We start from the raw sequence: 25572 nt of genomic DNA, 5'->3' as shown, positions 1-25572 counted from the left end.
GCATGCGGGCAGCTTCCCAAAAGTAGAATTTTTATTGACAGTAAGGGAAAACTAAAAACAAAGACAGCCAAAAAGGAGCCGACAACGCACAACTCGCCCCTCCCCGTACAGGTCCGACACATCCCTGGTAAGGAGCCGCTCCCAGTCAAATTCCCATCATACAGAGTTCCATAAAATAAAAAAATAGCATAAGGTTAGTACACCTGCAACCTACGGCAGCTGCAGGCCCCAGAGCACGGTTCTCCAGCCCCACCTGCCCCATCCCAGGGGAGGAACAGGACTGTGTCAGCCCCCCAAGTACTGCCGAGGAGATGGCTCTAAAGCCAGGACCTGCATTTCTCTGTGGAAACAGCTTCGCTTTGTCTCCCCGGGTCGCTGCCATTCTTCAGGAGCATTTACATGCGAAAAAGAGCTTTGTTTCTTAAAGATGTGCTGTTCTTGCTCATTTCCTAGCGGGAGGAGGGTAAACCAGGAGCCCTTGGAAGGAACAAAGACTCTGCTTCCATAGAAAATCCCTACTAACAAAGCAGGAGAGAGGAAAGTGTGTGCAGCAGGAACTTTCCAGTTCAGAAACGGCTCTCGGCGCTGGCAGTGGCTCTGCAATACTGCAGTGGGATGCTTTTGACGAGACTGAAGTTATCTGCCCCCCCTCCCAGGCCCCCCAGTACCTCTCCCAGCCAGTGAGAGACGTGGGACCGGGATGTCGCTGTGATGTCTCTATACGACAACGCATTCAAAACAAGACATTATTCTTTATCAGCTCGACATCAATCAGCTTCTCTGTGAAAGTTCCAGCACACAGAGGGCAACTCCAAGCAACAAAGGGAGAAGGAGCATCGGCTTTCGCCACTGAACTCTGTTTCTAAGCAAATCCATCGCTAAGAGGAGAGGGCAGGCAGGCAGCACACGATGCAGGCAGGAAAACCTCTCAACTAGCGTTCAGTAGAAACACTGGTATTTATTCACCCCTCTTGGTTACAACTGGGCAGGGTTAAGCGGATACGGCGGAGGGTGCCATGCACTCCCGGCTGCTTCGCATTCTCCACCATAGGAGCGGCTGCTCTCGCAGAGTTTTTTAGCCCCACGTGTCTGCCCCGCGCTGGGGAAAGCTGCCGTTGGCTGGCGTTTTGTTTCGCAGTCTGATTTAAAAAAAAAAAAAAAAAAAAAAAAAAAATCAAAACTAAATAAATATTGTTCCAAAAGAAGCCAGAGGAGAGAGCAAGCCTTTGGTACGACAGCTGCATTTCTCTCCGGCAGGACCCCGAGCCCCGAAGCTGCTGTGCCAGAGCCCTACGAACACAGCTGGGGGTCGGCACAGACTCCACAGAGCCTGTTGCACACGAAAACACAGAGCAAACAACCGCAGAAACTTTTGGAGAACTCTGGTTTGCTTTTCACAGCCCCCGTGACTTTGCTTTGTCCTCTCAGGACAAGGAGAAGTGACAGTCAGGGGTTGGGAGAATCCAAATGGAAGAGGCTCGCTCCGGGCTGACGGTCCGCACTTTCAGCTACACTTGCTTCCTAGCCTTCACGGTGAAAGCAAGCTGCTGTGCACGTACAAGGACAGACTCGTTTGACCTCATAATTACTTTGCCAAAGTTCCAAAGAAGTGGTGAACCAGGGCCTGGAACGCAGAGGCCACTGCAGTGTCCCTTCCTATGATATATTTATATATATATAGTATGTATATTTAGACCAGCCCTGTCAAGTCTATTCATTCGCTCAGGTGCACGTCACCAAGAGTCATTTTCCACCATCTCATGACGTTTAATAACAGGAGTTACGTGGCTAAGGGAAGGGAAGTTGTCCTCAACTGTTCACTCTCCTTTCCCCTTCCTAGAGAAGAGAGCAGAGGTTAGGAGTCAGGTCCAGCACGGCCTATCGATCCATCTCATCCAGCAGTGGCGTGGCATCCCCAGCGATGGACATGGGCGTGCTCTCGATCATGGGGCTGGGAGACGGGCGAGGAGTCAACCTCTGCTTCTGTTTCCTCCGTTCAGCCTCCTTCTCCTGGAGCCACTGCTCGGCCATCTTCCCCCAGTCGATCGCAGCGTGACTGTTGGTCCTGCAGTGACACAGGCAGAGCGTGAGTCACACCAACGGGACAGATTCCCTGCCCTCCCTCCCCAAGAGTCCCAGGTGGGAAGGTGTGAGGCAACCCCACCACGCTGGTTCCATAAAAATCAACAAAAGCAATCAAAACGGGACACAGAAGGCTACATGCACGTGGAGTCACTCACTTTGGCTGCTGCCTCTGCCTGGAGCTGGACGATGGCTGTGACTGTGTCTGGGACTGGGTGGACTGGGGTGTGGTGTTGGCCTGCAGCTGGTACTGGGGCGTTGTAATTGGCTGGCTGGGGGTAGTGTAGGAGTAACTGGGGGTCATCAGAGGGGTGGCCACCGGTTGCTGTGCTGGAGTCGTAAAGACCTGCAGAGAGCAGATACTGTCAGGGGACAGAGGACAACCCTGCTGGGCTGCAGGACAGAGGTCTGGCAAGCTCTCATTGCCCTGATTGCCCAGGAGGCTGGTGCCCCCCACTCGCTGCACACTCCCAGCCCTGCTGGAGCCCCTCGTCTGGGCAAGGAGAGGTTTGCAGTGGGAATGGGGGGCTGCACGGCGAAAGGAACAACACCCTGCTGAGCACAGACATTTGGTCCCCCGAGAGACCCCAGCTGCCCACCCAACCTGAGCCAGCAGGGCCAGCACAGCCTGCCTGCCTTGTTCACCCTGTGCCTTCCTTGTTCACCCCACACAGGGTACACAAGGGGAGATGATTAAACCAAGCAAAGGTAGGGCCGCAAGAGATGGGCACAAGAGACACTTGGGGCAAGCTGGCAGAAATGACGTCCTGCAGTGAGGATGAAGAACAGATGAGTTCTTCCCCTGTGGGCTGCAGAGAAGGCGCAGCAGCTCCAGAGATGGCTCCCTCCTGCCCCCCAAGCCAGTTGGCTTGCTGTTTGCCCAATGGCGCACTTAGTCTCTTTGCCTCCCAGTGTTCACCTCCCTTTTCCTTCAGATTGTCTTGATGATTAATACACTGGGTTATCTAGAGTCCCTGCCTATCCCCAGCTCGGCATTACTGTGCCAAACTCTACAAAATCCTCCCAAGGTGGTCTAAAAGAGGATCACTCCTCCCTGCAAGCCTTGTCTTGCAGCACCTCTTCATTTGGTGTCTCTAAGGCTGGGTGCGTTTCTTGTACCCAGGCATCTTGGTCCTCCTGCAGCTGGATTTAGCCTCGGGATCAGCTGGGGAGCTGGCAGCACGGGCTGGGAGGAGGCAGGCAGCAGCACCCATGAGGAAAAGCTTCAGCGTGAGCCGAAACTGTCCAATTCCATCTTACTCCCTGCAAAGCCTCTGGGTATTCGGTCAGGCTGAGGTGTTCGCCTGCCGGTGCTGCTCGGAGATTAGCACGCTGATCTGAAAAGCCCTGCAAACTCAGCGCATAGTTTCACGGCTAATCTCTTCCACTGGCAGCTCACGTTGCCAATTCAAGGGGCACAATCGGAAGGTTGTGCGCCCTCACCGCTGGATCCCACCTCTCCACCCTGCCACATTCCTTGGGGGCCGCACCAATTCGCTACTTGCTCCAACTCTCCCCAGAGCAGGGCTGTATCACGTGCCTCGTTTCCTCAGCCACAGGAGGCAAGAAGAAACTCGGTTCAAGAATCCAGCCAGGCTCCCCCGTGCAGCACCACAGGCACACAATGAGAACTGGATGATCCCAGGTAATGAGTAGCTCCTTTGGATCCCAGTGGAGCCCTCATGGGATGGTTTCTAGCAGCAAGGAGAAGCCATACAGCACCTCCACTCAGAAATTTAAGTGACACCTACGTGGTAAGCGCTGCTGCCGCCTCCGCTGCCTCCGTAGCCAAACTGACTGGACGCCCACTGCGCAGGGGTGGCATTTGGGTTCTGTCCCTGGCCTGTCACAGCAGCGATGGCACTGAACATCTGGGAGGTCATGTTCTGCGGCAGAGCGTTCACTGCACGGGTCAGGTCTGCAAGAAAGACCCATCGCGTTAGACAAAGCGGAGTCTGGAAAAGGAGCTCACATCCCGATTCCAACCAGGAAAGGCCTGCACTGACCTGCCAGGTTAATGTTAGCTGGAGTAGCATTAATGGAGGCTGGAGTCCTAGTCCGACTGCTACTGCTGGGGGTAATACCTGCATAAAATATAAACCAAGAGAGATAGATTAGTTCTCCCAGAAGAGCAGCTATTGACCTGAAACTCAGGATTTGAAAAAAATGCAGGTAAAGCTTGTACTGGCAAGATGCTTTTTTACCACCTAATGGTGCATGAGGGGTTTATGGTGGGGAAGGCTGAGGGAGAGGAAAGGGACAAGCTCAGCCTTTGCTGCATGGCCCACTTGGCTGAAAGATTAACTCATGGAAGCCAAGCACTTGAGCATTGCTTTGAAACTTCCCACTTGTAGAAAATCCTAGGACACACTTCAGGGACAAAGAACGTGGAATTGTCCTTTACTAACAGCTCCTACTGTGTGACACCTATGAAACAAACAGTTGAGGCACTCAGGTTTTGGGATGCTCACCTGGAACAGGGTCCTGATAATGATCCTTAAACCATCGGAAGAGTCCGTTCACAGTAGGGAAGACCTGGCCCCGGTAGCGGAATCCTTCTGGCGTCACTGTCACATACTCTATCCTGTGAGGAGCAGTGAATGCAGGAGAGCACAAGAGATGAGAGGCTGCTTCAGAGTCATACCTGCCACCTCACGCCAACAGGTCACGGTCAGAACAGGCAAGATCTACACGCTCAGGCAATGGCCGTACTAATGCTGAACAGGTAGACCTACCCGAGCCATATTCCTTTTGTTTTCAAACAAATGCTCCCAAATACCATGCCTTTCCACGCAAAAATCTATCAGTCATTGCCTATACCCCCGTGACACCCTCCCTGCACAGGGCAGTACTGCTTGTGGCAGCAGCTGGTCACAAACACAGGAGTCTCCTGGGTGAGATTTACTCCTACTCATGGGTTCTCTACCGTCAAGAGGCCAAACCCTGGTTAAGTGGAGACATGACTTATGGGGATACTGACAGAGCTGGAAGAAAAACTGGCAGCAATAAGCTGAGGTGTGGTACTGGCAATGCTCAGCTGCAGCTGCCAGGCTTGTCTCTCACTTACCTTGGTTTGCCTCGAGGCTGATATCCCAAGAGGAATTTGCCAGGTAGATCTTTACAGGCACTGATAAAGTAGGGAATAAATGTTGGCTTCTCTTTCTTGGTCTTTATCAGCAGCTCTTCCAGCTTCTAATTAGAGAGAGAGAGAGGGGAAGAGAAATGCTCGAGCACAGTTTGTATTTGTAGCAACACACAGGGCCTATGGATATCTCCCCCTGTGCTGCAGACAGCCCTTTTTTCCCCCAGCCCTGATGCCACCGGTCCAACAAGGACCACCAACTGCACTGTTTCTGTGCAGGGCTGATGCGCAAATGTCACCAGGTCACAGAAAGCCAATACGCTCCCTTCAGTGATATTTGCTGGCAGGCCAACGCTCTGTGCTCTGGCACACCACTCTCCCGTGTCCTAACTCCACTGCTCCCAGACAGAACCCCCTGAGATCTACAGCTGGAAAATGACTGCCCCAGGCAACAAGAGAAACATCAGAGAGCTCAGTTCAGCAGCAGCTCATGCCAGACTCAAAGAGTTTAAGACTGTCCCGAGACAAAGGAGCACGGTGTAAGTTTATCTCCCACACAAGCTACTGCAGCCTGGGACAGGCTCACCTTCTTGTCTCCACCGTTGCAGTCCTGATAGTATTTGTGATTCAAGAGGTCTCTGGCAAAAGAAGCCATTGGCTGGACATAGCGAGCAACAATTTCATCCAGGTCTTCAAACTCCTTTGAACAAATACATTTAAAGAAGTATTTAGGGTGCATGATGAGGAACTCTGATTCTAGTACACAGCTCTCAGTCATACATTCTGTACAGCAAGGCTGGATGCCTTGAGAAGAAAAAAATTTAAAAAAAAAAAAGGGTTGAGTATTGTCTAAGAATCTGGGATCTGCAGTGGAAGTTACTCTCCAACAGCCTGAAAGCAGCTGGAAGGACAGAAAAGCTGTGCCAAACAACTACTTCTCCTTCCCTGCCAACTCCTTGCCAGGCATGCTCTGCAAGACTCTCACCTCTGTGTTGATCCAAAGCGTGGAGCCAAGGCTGAAGGCGTTCTCCTTGCCCTCTTCTCGGACATCCACATGCTGGTAAATCCCATCATTCACCTTCCAGGTGACAGTCAAGTGGTTCTCCCCTTTGCTACTTGGCCGAATAATCACATCCCCTTGGTCCATGGTCTCCATCATCTTCTCAGCTTGCTTGAAGCTAATGTTGTGGAATGATGGGTGGGCAATTACTCTCTTGATGTACGCTAGAGGAAAAAGAGGAGTGTTTAGGCTTCCAAGAGGAACTGCTTTATTCCAAGAATATGTCTAACTGTGCTTATTCTCCTGAAGCATTTTGGGAAGGCTGGCATTATGAGGGAGAGAAAAATTGACTCACTTGTCCGCTGTTGCTTTCTTTTCAGGTCTTCTTCCTGTTTGTGATCTGCTGCCTCAGAGTCAAAGTCATAGTAGGTGTCTTTAGGCAGTTTCCATTCATTGTTCTTATCCATCAGGTCTGAGGTCCTGCAGGTCAGGTCTGCACTGAACTTCTCAATGTCGATCTTCATAATCCTGCAGTGAACGGTCATTCCCACCTACAGGGGAGGGACAGGCACAGCTGATCAGTGGGTTTGGCCGATATGCCAGATCCTCTGTGCTACAGAGCAATCTGTGCAGGGTCACGCTGCCAGTAAGGAGGTACAAACTACCCCACCTGCTTCAGACTGATACAACCTTTCAAAGTGATCCCCAAGGTGACTAGAATCAAAAGAAATTAAAGGAAAAATGGACAGTTGTCTAGCACGTCTATTACCTGTGTCTCACACCACACAGCAAACTGCACGTCTGGAGGCTGAGGACAATTAAGTTTTCTATTTTACATATATCTAACAATGCGAGCAGCAAAACTGGACTTCACAATGTACAAGAAAGCAGTTAAGTCTGTTCAGAAACAGAGTGGAAGTCACCCAGAGGACTGCTCTAATTAAATGGGAAACAGAATATACCACCACAAAACCTGCAATGTCTTAGTCCAGTTAACCATGCTGAAGTTAATGATTCCTTAAAGAAATGCTAAGAGACCTCTGAGTTTACAGGATTATCCATCACCTGCATGGACTGTCAGGGGGACCACAAAAGATGGCAAAGATGTTAAACCTCTATTTTATCATGTGATAAAAATATGATTCTGCTTCTTTCAGAACCCCAATCCCGGTCCTGAGCAAGAGCAGTAATTCCGATGACTTCCACAAATGAATTGAGACAGAAGAAAAAGAAAGTGACCCTTCTGTATCTAACAGCGGTTCCATGAACTCTTTAGAAAGCCAGAAACAAAGGGCAGCTCTGCATTAGAATGCCTTCTGGCCTCCTAAACCCAGACTTTAGCCAGACTATAATAAATCCTCCCGCAGCGCAACATGTTAACTGATTAACATGGTTTCCACCAGCTGCCAAGAGAGATTTGCACTGTGGGAAAAGGACGCTAACCACAACCTGACCTTGATGCTGATTTAAAGTCCTTAAATGAAAATAAGGTTTGAAAAGACGTTTAGGGAACAGTGTTATTAACCAAACTCTGGATCTCTGGTATTGCCTTCAGCCTCTTCCAGCTCTTGCTGAATATGTGAAAATCCACAGCTTTCATACCTTCACCCTTTCTTCTGGCCGCTTGACCACCTTATCACTAAGAAATTTTGTTGGGATGAAGCCAGCGACGCCATTATCCAGACGTGTCTTCACTCCAATGGCCTGACCCGGGCAGGAACCGCTGTCAAAGTGGTTCCAAACCTTGAATAAGGCAAAAGTAAAAGTCATTCAGCATGGAAACAAAATAGCCCCAGCAGCTCACACTCAAACAAGTCTAAAAGCTGTGTCAGCAAACTGGTGCAGCCAGCAGAGCCATGCAGAAGGGCAGGGGACAGTGGACTTCAACGAATGCTACCCAGTAATGCAATCTTCCTCCTTCAGTTCTGCTCAGCTTATGGGGCTTTGCAACCAGGAAGGTCAGAACATTTTTAGACCCTGAACACAAGCCCACAGCTAGGGCTGGTTTCTAATGAACTCTATAGGGCTTTAAAGTCACGGATTATCAAGGCTGGAATTCAGCAATGTTTAGAAGAGACCTAAAGTACAGCTGCATTAAGCAGCAGGGAGGCCAGATAAGTTCTTAAAATTGAGCAGGTGGCAGAAAAAAGCTTCTGTTCTCAGTGTCACGGGCAGTTTCTCTGCATAAAACACAATCCTAGACCACAAACAAGCCCGCTTTATGTATTTGCAAAGAACCGGTCAGCTTAGCCCCAGATCCATCTCACTCCGAGCCCAGTTCACTAAAATCCATAATGTAGCCATAAAGGACCTGCCAAATCTACACTGAAGCAATTAGTCAGAAGTGGAACAGATTATATTTGCAGCTAAAGGTCACTTTCAGGTTGGGATCCTGGAGCACTGCAGACACAATCTTGGCTCTGATACCTTGTCTCCCAAGTACCCTACAAAGCACTTAAGACTCCTGACACAGGCAGGCCCATTAGGAGGAGCAGCCCCACCTCGCTGAGCTCTGGGAAGTTATCCTGCTGACAGAAAGGACACTGCCAAAGGCCAGTTTCATCGTTCCGTATTGCCTGGTCGTAGCTTTCTCCTTGCGGCCGCCTGTGGGCTATCCCAGTCACATTGCAAATGATCATTTTACCTGTGGTGTGATGGGAGAGGAAAAGAAAAGAATGAAAAACTGAAAGCCAACTGCAGGGCAGTTCCCTCGATCTAAGGGAGTTGTGCATGAAGGTGTTGGGGGACTACTCAGGTACTTGAAAAGCTGCTTCACACACATGCAAACATTGTACCGTCCCAACATTATCCTCACCAAGATCCCTCTCCCCACATTTACACATCCTAAGTCAATTTAGGATGACAGAAACAAGGGATGTAAATAGGGATGTACCTATATAAAAAGTCTCTGGAGTTTCTTTGGTCAGCATATTGAAGACCTCTTCTGTGTTTGGAGAACGATACGGGGTTCTCAGGTCCTTGTACCTGCAGCTTAGTTCAGCTCGAATGTCATATAAAGTGATATGCTTGTCACCGTAGCCCTGCATGGTATTCAAAGGTTATAAAGCCATGAGTAGCAGGAAGGAGGTGAACAGGAAATCCAGCGTAAGTTATGAAAGGACTCAAGGAACTTATCAAACAGCAAATTTAAAAAAGAGGAATGCACAAGGTACCACCAAGCTGCAGAACTCAGTTACAGGACGTCAAAGAGGTCAAAAATACCAGTATGTTCAGTGAAAAGTATCAGTGCAGGGAGGACAGCTTAAACGGTCTAATTACTGTCTCCTGCCTCGCTCCTCCCTCTGCCCCAAGTGTACTTGCTGTAAGCATTTACCAGATGCCATTGTCAGACACTGAATACTCATCATGGCTGTTTATACGTTTTACAATGGCAACAGCTAAATGCTCAGCTCCTAAAAAGGATAAGGGTCACCAGCTTATAAAACTTAAGAATCTAAGCTGGACAGCAGAGCTTCCCCTCTGTTTGTCAGCACCAGGAACCTCAGTGCACCTGTCTTTCCAGTTCTTCAGCAAAGGCATCGAGATCCAGGTCTTTCAGACGCTCGGGGTTTTCCAAGATCTCCTCCAGAGCTCCTGCAGGATTAGCGTCCTCTGCCGACTCATCGTACTCTAAGGCATCCACTGCCATTTTTCTTGCCCATTCGTAGGTTTCAGGATGGACCCTAGACCCATCTAGGACTTCGATGTAGGAATCGGTACTGAAATAAAACCAAAGCAACGTTCAGATAAGGATCTGCAGAGTTCCAGTCACCTCCTTCAGCTCAGTAATAAATTAGGCTGTTGAGCACCACTGTGGCTGTGTGGCTGCTTTGCCACCGCTGCTTTTGGCGGAACAAACTACTCTGAAAAGGACACAATGATTTCTTCACTGCTAAATCAACAGGAGTCAAGGCAAGACACGACAAATTCCAGTCTGCAGCTTCTACACAGCAAAGATACAGTCAGGCTTTTTGCACGCCATCTAGATTTGATCTACAGCTGCTCTAAGAGCATACAGCTCTTTACAGTTTCTCTCCTCATACAAATTGAGTGTTGCCAATGGGCCATGCAGACATCTGCATCCAGCTGTTTTGGAGGAATCTACACTTTGCCCCCTGCGTGCCTGGGATTTGTATCCTTTAAGAACCAGGCACCCAGTGGGGCTGGATCACCCAGCATAAGGATTTAGCCAGGTGTCCTTTCTCAGTCGGCTTTTCAGAGGCAAGAACGATATGCGTCAGCCCTAGAGAACGCAAGTTTCCAACAGGCAACTAGAGATTCAGAAACTAGGTTATTGCTGTCCTCCAAACACACATCTCTCGTTTAGTTACCAGTAACCTAATACTCTACAAACCTCCCAGTATTGCTACTGGTTTAAGGGGAACCTAAATTACCAAGTTATGCCTGAAGGTTGAAACTTTAGAAAAATAAAATACTGATAGTGGGACTAGGCAGAAACTAAGTACCCCACAGACGTGCACGACGACTATGCAGGGAACAACTGCTTTTAGTTTAGTTCCTCTTGACCACAAAGGCCCTTTCAAACCTCACACTGCTGTGCAAGTTTAGCTGCCCATAAGAATCAGATTAATAACCAGCAATACCTCAATTTGGCCAGTGACCGGAGAGGCCACACAGAAGCTCCTGAGAACGTGGACACCATGGAACAAGACTGCTTCAGCCTGCAGCTCATGCTAACTCCATGCCCCATACGACATCAAATGCAATCCCATACCCACCTATCGCCCAGCGATGCTGTGTCAATTTTGATGAAGCCAGCACAGTTGATAAACACCTTGGGTCCCATGTGACACATCGTAACCAGCTGGGTCCTGTTCTCCAGACGCGTGTTGTTTTGTTTTAAAATCTGGAGAATAGAGGTAACAGTATGAACTCTGCTGTTCAAACACAAGGGTTCTCCAGGAAAAGCAGACGACTCATGCCGGACACCGCAGCGTTCAAACCATCTGACACAATCAAACCCATCACAACTCATAAATTGTTGCCCCCTGCCTGTGCCTCAACTTTGTATGAAAGGAGACGACTCCACATGGAACAGTTCCAATTCTCAGGAAAAACGTTGGCTTTTCGCCTTGTGTTTTCTACGGTACAGAGGTGTCTTGATACCGTCACAGTGCACCGTTCCTGTGGGTTCAGGAGCTAGCTGGGATTGACAGATCTGCTGAGTTGCTTGGGTGTATCAAGGACGTTAAGTCCAGGCACAGCTTTGGGGTTAGGCGCAGTGAGATAACACATACTAAAACACACGTCAAGGGAGCTGCCAGCTGCATCTGGCACACGGGACCCTGACTCATCTTGTAACAGCGCTGCCATCGGCCCAACTCACATGTTATTGGTGATGTATTGTTTTTTTAAGCAGGGACAGAAGTCTCCCTACCTTTAGCAGATGGGTGCCTTTGCGTGGTCCCAGGCCACACACGTACTGCAGCAAAGCCTGGCTGTGAGGGTGAGCGATTGCCCGATTGACATCCACTCCCACCTCGTTCACACGGTTTATGAATTCGCAGTAGAGAGCATTCAGCAGTTCCTCCTTCACCACATGCTCCTGACAGAAAGGAGAGGCGTTAGCCCCGCGAGAAGATGAGAGCAACGCTTTGCCATAAGGAAGCTGAGCCAAACACAACAGACCAGCTCTCGGGGGCTGTGCTGCACCTCAGAGTTACCCCTGAGAACAGCCTGAAGGCAAGAGGCAGATGAGCTAAAGGCGGCAAAAAAAGAAGGTGCCGCGTAGCCTGAATATGGCATAGAACAGGCAGAATTTGCACCAGTTCAACTTGGGACACTTTTCTTTGACAGCAAACTGTCCCAGGCCTCCCAGGACGCTTTCTCTGGCAGAGAAGGATCCCACAAGGCAAAGTTACCTGCAGAGGGTGGAGTTTTAGGCAGAGAATATCCTCATCGGAGCTGCAGACCTGGGCAAACTCTATGAGGGGGTCCTGAATGCGGCGAGCAAGGGAGACAGCTTGACGCAGGAGAGGTGGGTAATCCCGGAATTCATTCTGCAAGAGGCCAGAGAATCAAGAGGGGATTTGTAGCACAAGTAGCACAGACTCATCAGGCAGGGACTGAAACAAGGGAAGTATTTGGTGCTCAGGGCAAAGAGAGCTGAAGTGAAAGGCTCCCAGGAACTTTGCTGCAACTAGGAATGAAACAACTCCATCCACTCAGCTGAGCAAGATTCACTTCAGACTACATCAATATCTACTTTGTACATCTGCTGGTGCTGATCTCTTCAGGGAAGCCTAAATAAGACCCAAAGATCAGTACATTAATGACCAGATGGATTACATGAGGCAGCAGATGAAAGAAGGCAGGGCCAGCACAACAAATGGAGGATGAGACAGCACAAATGAGTGACAGACTAAGGGATTGCTGGAATAACAGAAGGTTCACCTCGGACTTCTTGCTGTTCATGTACAGGATGGCCAGTTCATTGTCCACCAGCTCCACTCCAATAGAGGACAGTTGCTGCCCTTGATCCAGCTCGTGAACAATTCTCTTTACATCCTCCATCAGCATCTGAGCATCCCTAGGGAGAGATGGCCAAGGGGATTGAGGGGAGAGTGCAAAGCTGGGTCCAGGAATCACAGTGGGTTACCTCACACCAGGGACAGAAACAGTGAGAAATGGACAGGCACAAGGAGAGGACTGCAAAGAGACTGGGAAGTGGAAGGAACACAAAGACTGACCTGTTCTCGCCTGCAATTGTCACCACGTGAGGCTTCTTGTTCAGAAGGAATTTTTTCAAGGTTTCAATATCCTGGGCCTGGAAAGAGAGGCAGGTCAGAGCAGAAATGCCAGAGGGTTTCTATACTGAGCTAGAGGCTACCAGTCCTGGGTTCCCATTTCATAGGGCAAATCCTCGCCCACTGCCACCCTGACCTGACACCATGACATGAGCGTGGCTAAGTGCCTTCTCCACAGACTTGCAGCTCCCTGACTACTCTAAGGACAAACAAGAAGGATCTGCAGAGGAAAGACTGATGGCCTCGTGGTTTGGCATTAAATGAAATCAGTGCAGGTAGGGAATGGAAGTCAAAAGCTTGCCCCAAGCTCCAGGAGGTCTCACAGCCTCTTGCTATTATAATGTGATCAGGGAAAGGGGAGAAAGTTTCTGTAGCTGGGACCACAGAAGCTCACAAAACCCCAAAGCCAGCAGAACTCAGGAATGGCAAGGCCCTGCCACTCTCCCTAAGAGGAGCAGAAGAGATGAACTGGAATCTAACTGGAAGCAACTGTTCTGCCAGAATAATTACAGGGTGGGAGAAAGGCAGTATTTTTGCATGCAAGAGCGACAAGGCCTGAGCTGTCTTCAGACTGACTATTCCTCTCCAACCCACAGTGGATTGCACAGCACCAAAAGCAACGTGCAGACATTCGTCTCAACAACAGCTGAACCAATACTCACCTTCTTTTCCCTCTCTTCCTCACGCCAGGCGTTCCTTCTCTTTGTGAAATGTGGCAATCGGAGGAAGTCTGTAACCTCACCCTCTCCATTAACGAGGGCACAAAACACAGGGTGGTCCCTGTGAAACAGAGATCACTCAGACATGGAGGACTGCTAAAGCTGAACAGGGATCCAAAGGCAATTCCTCTCCTCCTACCTGGCTGAGGAAAATGCAATGCCTAACACCCGGATCCCCTTCCCTTGGTTTTCATCCATGAAATCATCATCTTCTTCCACTTGCTGATCAGGACGGTATGAAGCCACCTTTAGCCAGTTGTACAGCTTCCGGCTGCAAGCCTGATAGAACAGAGACAGGGAGAGAGGAGCAAGAAAATGAACTGCAGGTGCTTTGGCATAGCCCTTCTCCAGGGGGAAGGTCGTTCTGCCAGGACTGGGACCAGCTCTCCAGAACTACGGAGCCCATCTTCACTGCCAATAAGGTATCTGCTCTTCTCTTCATCCTTGGGAAAGAACCAGACTCAGACCCCTGCCTGCCTTCTTCTCCTTCCCAAATGCCTATATATGGCCTGTCAGTAGCTATTCCCAGCATGCTGCAAGATGTCAGCATCTCACCTTGAGGACATACTCCTTGGCCTCCACCAACAGCTTGTTCTTCAACTCTTTAGCCATCTGCACGTAGAGGAACTGGTTGAGGGACCGCTCGATGGCCATTGTACGCTGCCGGTTCCACTCCTGCACCTGGTGGCTGAACTCATCCCGATAATAGAACTGTTTGATTTCCTCAAAGTATGTCTGGTCACTACCATAGCTGCAAGAAATGAGAGGAGAAGGTACAGAAGCATTCCAAACACTTGCATTGACACCATCACTGGCAGATTCCTTCCACCTCAGATTCAGTGGGCTGCCTGGAAAACTTAGAGGCCCCACACACGGGGCAGCCCACAGCCACTCCAGCACACCCATATCACACAGTGTGGCTACTCAGATGTGCAGGGAAGGAACCAAGGAGCCACATGGTGAGAGTGGTTGGGAAACAAGCATCATCTTTCACAAAAATCCTAAAGGCTTTTTGCCTGACTTTGCCTTCAAATGAATAATCCAAACGTCTTCTGAAGTTTTCAGTAAAATGAAGAAAAAAAGGAAGACCCTGAGAGGCTGCTTAGCTTTAAGGTGCAGGAAACCACCAGGCCTTGACTTCCAGGAGCAGTTTGGGTTACAGAGGGGCTCTAACAGCACAGGAGCACTGGCTGAATGAGCTCTGCCAAGGCACGGGTGCCACAGCCAGCGAGGACTCACCCCTCCACTCCTTTCATGTCAATGCTGATATCTATAGTGAGCAGCGCCTCTTCCTCTGCCAGGCTCATTTTCAGGAACTGGTCATCTCGCAGCTCCTTCACAGGCTTGTTCTTCAAGTATTTAAAGGAATAGGCATAGTGGGCTTCATCAATATCCTGGGAGAGAGGAGAGACAGTCAGCACGCATGCAGCGCATTCATGAAGAAAGACCCTTCTGTATACCGCAGCAGACAATGGTTTTTATTCAATACCCCCTCACCCCTATGCCTGCCAGTCTGCATTTCCTTCCCCAGCAGGACACAGTGGAATTCGTTCCCAGTCCCAGAGAAACAGAGACTGTTCCAGTAATTGAAGGCAACATCTCAACAGCAAAAATTGGGTCTGATGAAACGCTGAGACTAAAAATGCAGCGTGCTGCTGAGCTGGTCTCTGTGACAGCCCGGCTCACATGCTGCTCTAAGATTCATTCAGAGTTGCCACTGACATGGGAGAAGTTTTCGGATGCAAAAAATGAGCATTTGTATGTTATTTAAATCCTTCCCTGAATTGACCCACAGAGTCAGAGCCCCCTTCCTTACCTTCTTCCCCTTTTTGGTTGGTGAAATGTTGATTTTAGCTCTTTCTTGGAAAGTCTGTCTCAGGACCTGCCTGACCAAAGGCTCCCTGGCTATCTGCAAAGCCACCATGTACCGGGCTCCTTCCAGCACAGCTTCAGGGCTTGGGAACTGACTAAAAGTAAAAAGACAACATGAAGACTTAGGACTTGAGAATGCCCCTGGATCCCCTCCCGTGTCACATCCACAGGACCTCCATGAAGATTCCACCACACTGACCTACACACGTAATCCTTGGCCAGCTCCAGGGGCTCTGCAGGGAACTGCTCTGTCTCATGACGCTGGTAACTGTCTCGCAGATTCTCTCCAAACTGCTCAGGTGTCAGACCAAACTTCTTAGCAAGGCCATCTGGGGGAAAAAAAACCACAAAAATGATGAGGACATGGGCATACTGAGCAAAACTTCCAGTCCTCCTTCTACAGGTCAACCACAACACCCAGAAGAGCCCATGGACTAGGCCACTGCAAGCTCAGCAGGACAGAGCACAGCCCTTACCCAGCCCAGCTGTTTGACAGATGGTGTACATATCCCGACGGGAAGCCTGCTTCAGCTCAGGTCCTTTCTGCTCATCATCTTCTGCATCCTCCCCTTCACCTACAGGAAGGGTATCTTTAGCAAGACCTCTTTACAGAGGCATCCAGACAGCTGCAGGGTGTCAGAAGCACAGGGAAGGGACCAAACACAACCTACATTGTACAACAGAGTCCCTAAATTCCACAAACACATCTCAAAGGTCACAAAAGCCTTAAAATTATTCAGAGTTAGAAAACCACCCTGAAAATGTTATCTTCTCTTCACTTTCACTCTTTTGCAGTTTTAATACAGTATCTCTGGGTTGCACATTAAAACACACATCAAGGTGGCTGACCCTGCCATGAGGGGTGGTTTTGAGTCCATCAGAAAAGCAGCACCTTGTGCAGCAAACTTTAAGCATTTTCAGAGATGTCTGGAAGACCTGGGACTAACTTGTGTTGGAAGCAAACAGCAGAGATGCTCTTTGCAAACAAAAGGGCTTTTCAACAAGCTTTCTCACTACTCTTTTAAACCAGGATTTTCAAACAGTCCACAATTAGGAGACTATCAAGTCTGAGGACAAACCTTCCTCCTCTTCACCATCCTCTCGGATACGCTTTTGCTTCTTTCGAGCAGCCTTGGCAGCATTCTGCATCTTGGGGATGTCTCGCCCATAGTACAGCAGGAAGTGATTATACACGTCCTTCAGCTCGTCCATGGACTGCACGTCCTTCAGCCTGCGGCAGGCAAAGGCAGCACATTACACCCTGCCTGCAGCCGAGCTGCGGCCAGAGCGCTCGAGGAACCTGCTCTGGTGCAGGCCAGGCAGAGCGAGCGCTTGGGCTCATCTTCCAAAAGAATTTTAAATATTTCTCATTACTGGCTTTGCGCGGAGGCTAAAATCAATGCAGTGCAGTGGCAAACCCTGTGCTGTTTGGGCAAGTTAACACACTTTTAAAATCATTTTGGATTGAATATAAGAAAATCATGGCACCGTACCTCTCCATGTCAGTAGTATCCAGGGCCCTTATTCCATCCGCCAAGGGCTTGTCTGGGTCAGCAGAGATTTGTTCGTACTGATAGGCCTGCATCTTCTCAAACAGACGCGTCAGGTTTTGCTTGCGGATCTTCAACTGGGTCCACTAATATGAGAACAAAGATTTGCAGTGAAATGCACCATAGCTGTGTCCTCCTTTCCCAAACAGGGGCTCCCAGGACCTTGGGATATTTGTCATACAAAAATAATCATCAAAATCTTCATCCATAGCCAAACCCAGATGCGACACACGTGGCGGGTCTCATCTCAGAGAGGGATTATATTAACAAAAAAGAATAAATCAAGGTTTGGATCTACCTGATAGTAGAGAGAAGGAACCTGCACTCCTTGCAGCAAAGGTCACTACACAAAAGGAACTCGGTGAAGGGAAAGGACTGTTTTGAACCCTCTTTTTGTCAGATAACCCTTTACCACCACACGATAGCAAACATGCAAAAAAAAAAAAAAAGCACACAAGGTCTCCACAGCCAAAACAAAATCTGCTGTCATGCTAGATGGGAAGACGTGTCATAGTTTCAGCTGGGATGGAGTTAACATGTTTGCTAGCAGCTGGTATAGTGCTATGTTTTGGATTTGGGATGGGAAATAGTGTTGATAGAAACAACTAAAACCACCAGAGTGCTAAGCATTCAAGGCTTATTGAGGACAGTGAAAACACTCCTCACCTTCTCATCCCACTGCCAGACCCTCCACAGGTCGTTGATGTGCAGCTCTGGCTCCACATACTCCTTTCTGTAGAAGGCGATGAATGGGACCTGGGTCAGAAATGAGACTCATCACCACCATGCAGGAGACCAGGCTGTTCCTGGCAGCCAGGAGTCCAAGGAGAGCTTCTGTTCCACGTGGGATAACAAGCTAATGGGGCAGCAGTGTGGGAGATGTACCAAGCCAAATCCCAGCCCTTGAGACCATTCCACCAAAGAATACACCACATATACCAAAAACTTGTTGCAACATCAGGCACACCTTGGACAATAGTTTGGATGGACCAAGCAAGGCTCAGGATACTCTGAAATTCCTTCACCTCATTTAGCATCAATTTGTCCAAGATCAGGGAAATATGATGATAGCAGGCCCATCAAACAGGCCTTATAAATCCACGTTCCCACAGCTCACATAAGATGAGCTGCACTTTCGAATGAACCACCACTTTGTCACAGGAGAGGCAACCAAGTACGGTATCTCAGCCCCTTCTGGTTTGCTACCCTAATTGCTTCCAGCAGCCCCTCTGCTAATCCTGTTGGGATAAGGAGACAGCAACTCAGAGCTTATCTTGGCAATGAAGCCGAGTTGCAAATTACCTCAAAATGTTGATTTCTCATGAAATTCAGGGCTTCTTTAATCTTCTGGATGGTGCTGGGCCCCTTGCGGCTGAAACTGCTGCTGGCTTGTCCACGGTCAAGGTAGTCAGAACTTTCCTGAAAGGAGAAAAACATTGTGTGGATTGTATTCCTGAGCAGCCCAGGCTGAAGCTGGAAAACAGTTGTCCTTTTATTAGCTGGGAACGCAGGCTGAGGTACATGCTCTGATTTAGACCACAGAAATGCATCCTAGTCCTGGCTGGCTTAAGGAGAATGGAGAAGCAGCATCCGGCCAAGGTAACTGATGGCTAAAAGCAGATCATGGCTAATGCAAGTTTAGCCCTAGGAGCACAGTGGCTCAGAGATCTTTCAGTCATTCTCGAGAATTATTCTTGCAAATTCTCTGTGTTCCTTTTTGTTCTGTTTTATGGATGCGAAAATGAAGACATATGCACGTTAAATGACCTGCTCAAAACCAGAAAGGTAGGAATACTGGGCACCACATTCCTCTGAGCAGACTCCTGGAGCAATCTCCAGGCTGGAAATCTGCAGCACCTTCCAGTCCTTTAAGGATAGAAGTCCCAGGCATAGTCCTTTACCTGCAAGGAGATGGTGGGTGTCGCAAATGCGTTCCTGTAAATCCAGTCAGCTTCTTCCTCCAGCTCATCATCTTCAGCACTCTTCACCGGGATGGATCGCAACTGTGAAAAGACAACAGGATGAGCAGAGGAATGTGCAACATCAGGCCTTGTGCTACCATGTCTTCAAGAAGCCTGGAAATTATTGTTTTCTGCAAATGATTATATTCTGAGCACACGGGAATCCCGCATCAGCTTTACACTAGATAAAGGCAGAAACAATTGACAAATGCTTGTGGAAAGGCCTGCAATGGTGTGAAATCTTCTGTGATGATCAAGTCAGGGTAGCCCAGCTTCCTTCCAGACTCCCAAACTCTCTGCAGCTACATCCTCTGTTCCAATCTATCTGTGCCTGTTCTAGCCTTGGTATCACTTTTCTTGCTACAGCCATAGAATAACAGAACATAAAGCAGCTCCCAAACCCTCTCTGGGTGTTTAGTCCCAGCCAATTCTCTTTCAGAAGGCCTGCTCTAATCACCACTGACATCCGTGAAGATGACAAAATGTCTGAACAGGCTACATATGGCCAGAAGACATTACACGCAGTGTTCCCTTGTGCTGTGCACACTGGCATGGGAATAAAGGTCCTTCTGAAAAGCTGGCAGCTTCAGACGTCGCACTTTACAAAACAGGGTAACAAGCCTCTGCACAGAATTACATTAACATACACTTAAGGGAGATTGAAGAACACGGAGTGCTCAGGGAAAACCTGATTACAGGGTAAAATTAAGACAAAAATATGAGATACCAGAACTATTCCTAGCAGCTCAAACAGGACTCCACATTGAGAGCAGTATTAGTCTCAAGAGCTTGGATTAAAGTGCAGCATAGAAACACCCTGTACAGAACAGTTACGTGCTGGCTGACACACGAGTAGGCCAGAAAAACCCTAGCAAACCTCCTCTGGCACTGCAGTTTCACTCTTGCTATCCAGAGATAGAACTCATGGGATTACTAACAGCATCCAGCATCAAGGACATCTCAGCAGAGCACAAGCTCTGCACCACTCCCAGGAGTGCAACACTGGCACCCAGTGGCCAAAGAGAAACTATGACCAGTGCTAAAACTGGGCTTGCACAGCTACAACGGGTCACAATCTCGCTGATATCTCTGAATGCAGATTTTTAGCTTACCTTTGACAGGTGGGATCTGAAAGAGGGAAAAATATGCCAAAAGCCAGGTGAGAAAGCCAGCCTGCAGGTCCCAGGCCTGCTGTACTCACTGGTAGCAGAAATGCTTTCTGACTGCACACCAGCACCCTCCTCCCTCACCTGGAACCTCTCAGGCATGTCTGTCATGCGGATCTCGTTGTCCTGGTCCGTTAGGTGACTGCTCTCCAGCTCACTGGGCTCGTACATCTCAAAGATGCTACGTCGACTGACGCGCTTCTTGGCAGTCTTTTTGGGTCGTACCCGGGTCTCCCCTTCGGCTTCTTCATCCTCGTACTCATATTCCTCCTCCATCTCCTCATCGTACTCATTGTACTTCTCAAACTCATCATAGTCGAAGTCCACACCAAAGATTTCCTGGGCTTCCTGCAAAGCACTGGAAGGCAAAAACTACCATTCAGCCGCATGGTGCAGTTCACAGAACATCTTTCAGTCACACAGAGGTGGCCAGAACATCTAAGTCTAAGCTTTAGTTTTGTATCTAGGCTAAAAACTCAAGGAGCTTTGAGCTTTACATGCAAATAGTTCTCTTAAGAGACTGGTCTTGGTATCGCTGTAAAAAATCCAGGGGAGAAAGAAAGGAATCAGACGTTTAAGAAATCACAGGCTAAAACCCCTGTGTTTAAATTTACCAGGTTCCTTTGGGGAAAGAGACCAGCAGTATCCAACCACAAGCTGAATCACTCTGCAGTTGCAAGAATCAGGTAAGCTGAGCACTCTTTTCGAGGCTCCAGGCCAATTTCCAATCAATACTTACGCATCTGTGTATCCAGGGAGCTTCTTTCGCCATTTCGGCTTCTTCAGAGGTTGTCCATCATCATCCACAATGAAGTCATCGATGTCTGGACATTGAGAAGCAATTTAGCAGTCAGGACACTCACGTATTCAACTGGTACCTCTCACAAAGCTCAGCTCGGCCAGTGCAACTATGAGCCTCCACCACAGACTTTGGCTGCCGCTGGCTGTCAGTCTGCCCAGTTACCCACAGCATCTCCTACACCAACCTCTGACATTCCAGGAGCCTGAACCACAATAACAAGCTAGAACGAACTTCCAAACACAGGCAAAGCCATCTGGCAACTCTCTGCAGCTCAGGGCACTGAAAATGCAGTCAGAAAAGGCCTTGCTGCTTTGGACAGTAAACAGAATTCTTGAAACTCTTTCAATATGGTACTAGCAGTGGTGATGGGCTGATGCCGGAGAGAAGCATGGCAGGCGTGCGCTGTGCTGCGGGTACTAAACAGTGCCTCGACTTCCTTTTTTTGAAGAAATTCCATTTTGGAGACAGCTCAGAGGATATGTTCAACACCTCAGCCCATGTAATGTACTTCTGGACAAAGTGGTTTAGACAGACAAATTAAACCTGCCACCCAGAAACATTTAATTCTAAAGATTGTACTAATCAGACCAGCAAGAGCTTGACCACAAACGGGTTTGGTTACTTATAGCTCAGAGAAAGTCTTAACTTGGTTCCTGCGCTTTAGTCCTAGGACAAACTTTGGATGTAATTGACCATCCATACTCACCAGATTCATCTTCCTCCTCCTCCTCTTCCTCTTCTGGTGGAGCAACAGGAGCTTCAACAGCTTCCCCTCCCTCCTCGCCTTCACCATCCTGAAATATTTCTTCAGCAATAGCTTCCTTCTCATGTTCTTCTTTTCCATAGTCTTCCTCTTCGTCATCCTCATCATCGGACATTTTTCGCACACGCCTGAATTTTTGCTGCAAGCAAAAAGGTTTGTTAGTGCACGTAATTCCTGGCAGACACTCAAGCTCGGTGTGGTCTCTGCCAGGCCAGAACTGTGCCTCTGCTACCCGGGTGGCACCTGAGAGGGGGCAGGATGGAGCCCATCTCCAGGCACAGAGCAGGAGAAAAGCCACCCCCCTCAGGAGCTGAGCTGCAGATCCTCATTGGGCACAGCATGTACACAACAAAACTGAGCCTGCTGAGGACTGCACCGCATCCAGGCCTGTGTCACCTGCATGCTGTCACCACCAGTGTTAGTCTGGCTTGATGTGCGAGTGTGGTGGAAGAAGCTTTAGAGCCCCTAATAGCCTGTGCTGACTGAGGTTAGCACTATGCAGGAGAAAGCTATTGGAAGATGGGCTTCTCTGAGACTGTCTCGCAGAGGCAGGAGGGAAGGAGTAAAGCAGACTTTAGGAACCAGAACAAAATGCTTTGTAAACTCTAGGAAGCCAGTTCCCGGTTGCCTGGGCAGGGAGAGATCCTGCTTCAAGCACTCAGCTCTCCCTTTGCAAGGGGGCAGGAGCAGACGGGATAGGAGTATAGGAAATAGATAGGAGTAGACGGGAGGTACCACTTGCTCACTCCAGGAAGGAGCCCACCCTCCTTTGTGTCAAGACACACCATGCCGTTAACAGCAGCAAAGGAACACAACTCACTCTTTTGACTTTAACGCCCAAGTTCTCTTCAATGAGGTCAAAATCATCATCCTCCAGGCGGTCATCAAAAGCTAAGAGAAGAAAGCAGAGATGAGTTACACTCTCCTTTTACTAACCTGGGATTGGACGAACCAGTGAGAAGGGTATAGAGCTTATCCAGCCCATGCAGGCACCCAGGGCAGAGGGAGAGCTCTGCTCTCTGGCAGGGCACTGTGAGAGCATTGCACTGTGGCCTGCTATGAACAATCACCATAAAACTTACTGCGCTTTCTCTTTTTGTGGCCAACATCATCCTCAGAGTCTCCAGAGTCACTGGCTTCTTCCTCCTCTTCCTCTTCCTCATCGTCGTCATCATTAATGAATCCTTTCAGGTTCCCCTGCTCATCTTGATCATCGAGATTTTCCTCCTCCTCTTCTTCATCTGGTGGAGAGCAGCAAGTGTTAGACATTTACTCATTGGTTATCTGCTGAGACTCCTTCTCAGCTCTGTGCAAACGGCATCTTCCTTCACACTATCCACGCAGAGAGTTTTAACTGAACACTTCTACTGACACAGAACCCAGCCAGCTGCTCGCGCCAGAACCCCACTTCTTGTCTCATGGCCTCATGCTCGCTCTGCGGAGGGAACAGGTGGAGTGGCCACACTGGGAAAATTCCTCTGCTTTTACTGTTTACTATCAAATTGTGAGACTGCAAGTCCCACGGGGGTGAGGCAGTGTATTTTCTATTGCCAAATATAAAAACCACCTAAGCACTTTGTGGAAGGGAAGCACTTAAACAGCTAAGATTATCGACTACAGATGGCCATGCTATTATAGCACAGTTATTGCTCCATCTGCAGAATCACAGGATGTAAAATAGAGCAGGGAGGCACACAGACAATTCAATAAATTCAGAACAGACAGGCAGACTCACCATCCTCATCTTCCTCTACAAACTTCTTGGTTACTCTGGGCACAACCTCCCCATCTTGGTTGTACTCCTCCTCCGATTCCTCCGCTTCGCTTTCTACAAAGTCAGACATGACTGCAGCGTCTCACGCACGTCTCCAAGGGAACTGGGGAGAGAGCAGACATCCATCACATCAGCCAAGCAAGCAAATCACAAGCACTTCCCCCTACTGGGTTTTGGAGAGAAGACAGTTAAAGCAAGAGGGTTTAAAATTATCTATCAAAGTCCTGAGTTACCCAGTGTCCACCTTGCCTGGACATCCCTGTCACTAGAGATTAGGCAAGTGGAGCCAGTAGCCAAGTGCTGCTAGCTCCTGTCAACCCGTGTCTCAACGAGCAGGACAGGACCTGTCACAGCAGCATTTGTTACAGAGACGAGCTCCCGGCTGCGCCTGAAACGGCACACACAGCCCAAGCCCTTCATCCCATCCATACCCTCCCAGGCAGACAGGAAAGCAACTCCATGCTGCCACTGACGCAGCACAGTGTTAGGCACACGCTCCAACCAATTAGGATCTTAATATGATTAATCCTCACTCAATTAAGGAAGCCGGGGCAACCCTGAAAAGGTTGCAAATGCAGTGTGGTAGCAAGGCTCTGCAGAGCCCCATGGAGCAAACGGGACAGAGGCCTGGAGGGCCAGGATGTTCCAGGCCAGGGGCCTCCGTCCAGAGATTAGAAAGTAACAAGAGACTACAGAAATGGGATGTTTTCTATATTCAGAACCATTCATTTGATGTTTTTCCCCAACTGGGGTTTCTGGAAGCAGTATAAATCAAGCTTGGCGCAAAGGAACATGTGTGTCCACAGACGTGGCTCAAGTTCCGTCTCTCTGAGCCTTTCACTTCTTGTGGTTACAAAACTTGCTGTCGTTTTTAAAATTTTCAAAGGATTTTTTTTTTTTAGTTCCTTTTTGCATACACCAAAACAACAGAAGCTTAAAAAAGTCAGCTACAAGAAAAAACAAATCAATTCCTGAAATGGCTGTAAAGATGAAAACGCCAGCCCAGCAAGAAGAACCAGCCTTCGGGAACGTACAAAAAGAAGCTCAGAGGAGGTGTCAGATCTAAAGCCAGAACCTCCATGTTAAATTACATCTGATGTAATTTAATACACACACCAAAAAAAAAAAAAAAAAAAGAAAAGAAAAAGGAGAGAGAGAAAAAAAAGATAAGAAAAGAATTCCATAAGCCAGGGAACGATATCTAAACTAACATGCTTCAAAATGTTCCCATAATCATTTCCCCGCTGCAAACGAACAGCTGAAGGAAATTAGTCCCATATGGGACAACCTGATCAAGGCTTTTGCCACGACACTTCTTGTGTGCGAGACTTCTTGTTCTGCACCAAGATCCACACATCTGGTAGACAAATGCAATAACTTAGAGAAAATCAGGGACTTACTTCCCAGTTAAAGAAAAAAGAAAAAGAAGGAAAAAAAAAAGGGCAGGGCTGATCTTGGATACATTTTCTCTGTCTTAAAATACTAATAGTTCCAAAGGAATGTGTCAGCCATATTTCATTAAAGAAAACCCACAACAAAGACAACCTCTGCCAGGATTCAGACACAAGTAGACAGCAGCTCACACTCCTTGGCTGCTGACGACATGGCTGTGACCAACATTTATCCATGATGCTCCAGACAGGCAGAAATCATGGCAGGCCAAGGCTACTGCTCTGCACCCAGGCAGGACATCGTTGCCCTGGCCGGCTGCGTGGGCACGGGGTAATCCCTGTCCTCGAGAGGACACTGTAGAAGTCACACACATGTATTTAAGCATCCCCCTCACAAATAAACAAATTTGTTCCTGAAACAAATGCCACTGGAATTGTGTAACTACATACAGTAAAGGAGTGGGAATTGTTATGTTCACCAGGCTGTGTATGAACATTATGTCAACTTCACACTTTTCCACCAATTCTTCTTCTACACATATCCATCAGGGTGTATTAACATACATAAAACTGCGGGCTAAGTGGGTTGTCCTAGAGCACTTCCATTTCTGAGTCTAATAACCTCATCTCTTTCCTGTCCACA

The 25572-nt window shown here is 48.6% G+C and overlaps 1 protein-coding gene across 1 annotated transcript; it reads right to left on the bottom strand.

The window, feature by feature from the left end:
* Positions 1–9: 9 nt before the first annotated feature.
* On the bottom strand, positions 10–23707 carry SUPT6H (SPT6 homolog, histone chaperone and transcription elongation factor). The gene is made up of 36 exons (XM_074160535.1): positions 23500–23707; positions 22847–23005; positions 22585–22655; positions 21708–21903; positions 20939–21023; positions 20284–20557; positions 18974–19075; positions 18375–18491; positions 17739–17828; positions 17016–17158; positions 16602–16753; positions 15999–16097; positions 15722–15851; positions 15467–15617; positions 14890–15044; positions 14206–14401; positions 13790–13929; positions 13594–13711; positions 12875–12951; positions 12579–12714; positions 12047–12184; positions 11563–11730; positions 10904–11031; positions 9676–9883; positions 9058–9205; positions 8666–8808; positions 7767–7907; positions 6520–6715; positions 6150–6388; positions 5751–5864; positions 5150–5274; positions 4554–4666; positions 4089–4166; positions 3834–4000; positions 2241–2428; positions 10–2065 (listed from the first exon to the last, which is right to left on the bottom strand). Exons 1-36 carry the CDS (start codon positions 23606–23608, stop codon positions 1879–1881), a joined length of 5181 nt encoding a protein of 1726 aa, XP_074016636.1. The 5' UTR covers positions 23609–23707; the 3' UTR covers positions 10–1878.
* Between the last annotated feature and the right edge of the window lie 1865 nt (positions 23708–25572).

This window comes from Numenius arquata, chromosome 18 (genome assembly GCF_964106895.1).
Source record: "Numenius arquata chromosome 18, bNumArq3.hap1.1, whole genome shotgun sequence".
Classification (NCBI taxonomy): Eukaryota; Metazoa; Chordata; class Aves; order Charadriiformes; family Scolopacidae; genus Numenius; species Numenius arquata.
This window is presented reverse-complemented; position numbering and strand designations above follow the sequence as displayed.

Coding starts and splice junctions, on each gene's coding strand:
- SUPT6H (XM_074160535.1), bottom strand. CDS start 23,608: ATGTCTGACTTTGTAGAAAGCGAAGCGGAGGAATCGGAGGAGGAGTAC. Junction 12,952..13,593: donor AGGAAGAGAGGGAAAAGAAG/GTGAGTATTGGT, acceptor CTCTCTTTCCAG/GCCCAGGATATTGAAACCTT. Junction 12,185..12,578: donor TGAACAGCAAGAAGTCCGAG/GTGAACCTTCTG, acceptor GGCCTCTTGCAG/AATGAATTCCGGGATTACCC.